Source organism: Rhizophagus irregularis, chromosome 9 (genome assembly GCF_026210795.1).
Source record: "Rhizophagus irregularis chromosome 9, complete sequence".
NCBI classification, from domain to species: Eukaryota; Fungi; Glomeromycota; class Glomeromycetes; order Glomerales; family Glomeraceae; genus Rhizophagus; species Rhizophagus irregularis.
The window spans coordinates 5,093,358-5,095,322 of NC_089437.1; the positions used below are offsets into that span (position 1 = coordinate 5,093,358).

Below are 1,965 nucleotides of genomic sequence, written 5' to 3' on the forward strand. Positions count from 1 at the left end.
CTGAACTTTTTATTGCCAAATTCATTAATATAGTAATATTCAGGATTCAATAGCCACTTTAATATATAAGTCCATCCTAAATATTCAACGATTCTATAGCCTTGGCAATGTACTAATTCTATAAAGCAACTATATATGATACAAGATTTAATCACTCACATAACTGATCTTTCTTCTTATTTACTTTAGCTAGTTGTTCTATAATCATTAGAAGCTTTTTTACCATGAAGATTTATACCTAAAAACTTCTTCTCGTCAGGAGTACCATCATTTCTCACTATATTCCAAACTCATTTTGCCCATATCTTGGGCCTCAATTTGTAAGTTCTCCAAGCCCGTTAGACAACTTTTGCACTATTGATTTAAACGATTTACATGCCTTTTCCTAATTTCATATTCATATGCATAACTATAATTAGCCAAGCCTTTATTAGTTTAGATTCGACTTAACACTGATTTAATGTTACACTACCACTAAATGCCCTTTCCCATATCTCTTTATTAATAATGGATTACATATAATCATTATTACCTTTTAAGTGATCGAGCTTTTTAACTTATTAAAGAAATGGTTTAAAAAAAAAAATATATATATATATATTTTCCTTATAATTTCAAATTCTTCCTAGCTAGATTTAAAAAGTTTTTGACCAGAATTAGATAAAGTGATGCGAGTTGGTTATCAATCAGCGCATCTGTTAATGCCGTCAGAACAGATGTAATTTACGGCTGCCATATAATGCGGGCCATAGTACTTTTAACATTGTAGTTAGTAAAAACTCAAAAAATTAAAAAAATAATCTCTTAAAATTTTAAATGTTTAAATTAGATAGATTTATTAAATTATAAATTATGTCAAATTATATATACCAAATTATGCTAAATTATTAAATTATTTTTAAGTGTATTTATATCAAATTATTTAAGCATATCAAATTATACAAAATCGCGTGTTTATAGGCCTAAAGTCAATAATTATCATTAATTTTGATAATATTCCAAATTGAATGTACAATTACCGTATATAACGACAATTTGTATAGGAAATATTATATTAACATAAAAATTTATCAATAGATTAAAAAAAGAAAAAAGAAAAGAAAAAGACTCATAATTAAACTATCTCAAAATAAATACTTGTAAAATAAGAAGTTCAGACGTAAAATTACTAGTTTATTAAGCGGTAGCAGTAGAACAGGCTATTACATTAGCAGTAGTTCCAATACCATCTGCAATTCCAACTACAATATAAGTTGTTCCCCTAAACCTTGGTACATAAACGTTCTGTGTGGTACTATATGGAGTTCCAGCTTTAACTGGACATGTAACTTCTTTACAAATATCCACTATATCACTACTTATGATATTTCCACCATCATCAACAAATGCAATATAAAGGCTGTAGCCATTAGTGATATCTTGCTTTAGTGTTCCGGAAATGGTAAACGTATCTGTTGATTCTTGAACAACAGGATCAGGTGAAAGCGTTACACTGAGTACGGGTGTATCTGGTGGAAGATTAGCGCATCCACTAAATGAAGTAGTTCTTTTATGAAGTTGATGTGGGATAGCATTGACTATGGAAACCATAATCAATAAAATGAGTGCAAAAACAAGACTTCGGCTCATCATTATTATGTTTTTATGAAAAATAAAATTGGCGAAGAATTTGAATTTATAAAATGTAATTATCGTAATTTCAGAGTGAATTGAAATCGGTACTTTTTTATAAGAAAAAAAAATATATCCCCGTTAATCAACTGGAATGGAAGATCTATTAAGATGATTTTCAATATTAGATTTCATTCAACTCTTTAGTCATATGCACATTAGAATAAGATGCGTTATATTATTATTTTTAGAATCAAAAAATTTTGTTAGCAAAGTCTGCATTTCACGCTCCTGTCCATACGATCTTATACTTTTTTAAAAAGTTTAATAATAAAATTTAAATAATGATGATAA

The 1,965-nt window shown here is 27.8% G+C and overlaps 1 protein-coding gene across 1 annotated transcript; it reads right to left on the minus strand.

Moving 5' to 3' along the window:
* Positions 1-1,176: 1,176 nt before the first annotated feature.
* Positions 1,177-1,632, minus strand: OCT59_030164 (uncharacterized protein; the record flags this gene model as incomplete). Its single annotated transcript, XM_025318541.2, has 1 exon — positions 1,177-1,632. One exon carries the CDS (start codon positions 1,630-1,632, stop codon positions 1,177-1,179), a length of 456 nt encoding a protein of 151 aa, XP_025175910.1.
* Positions 1,633-1,965: the final 333 nt, after the last annotated feature.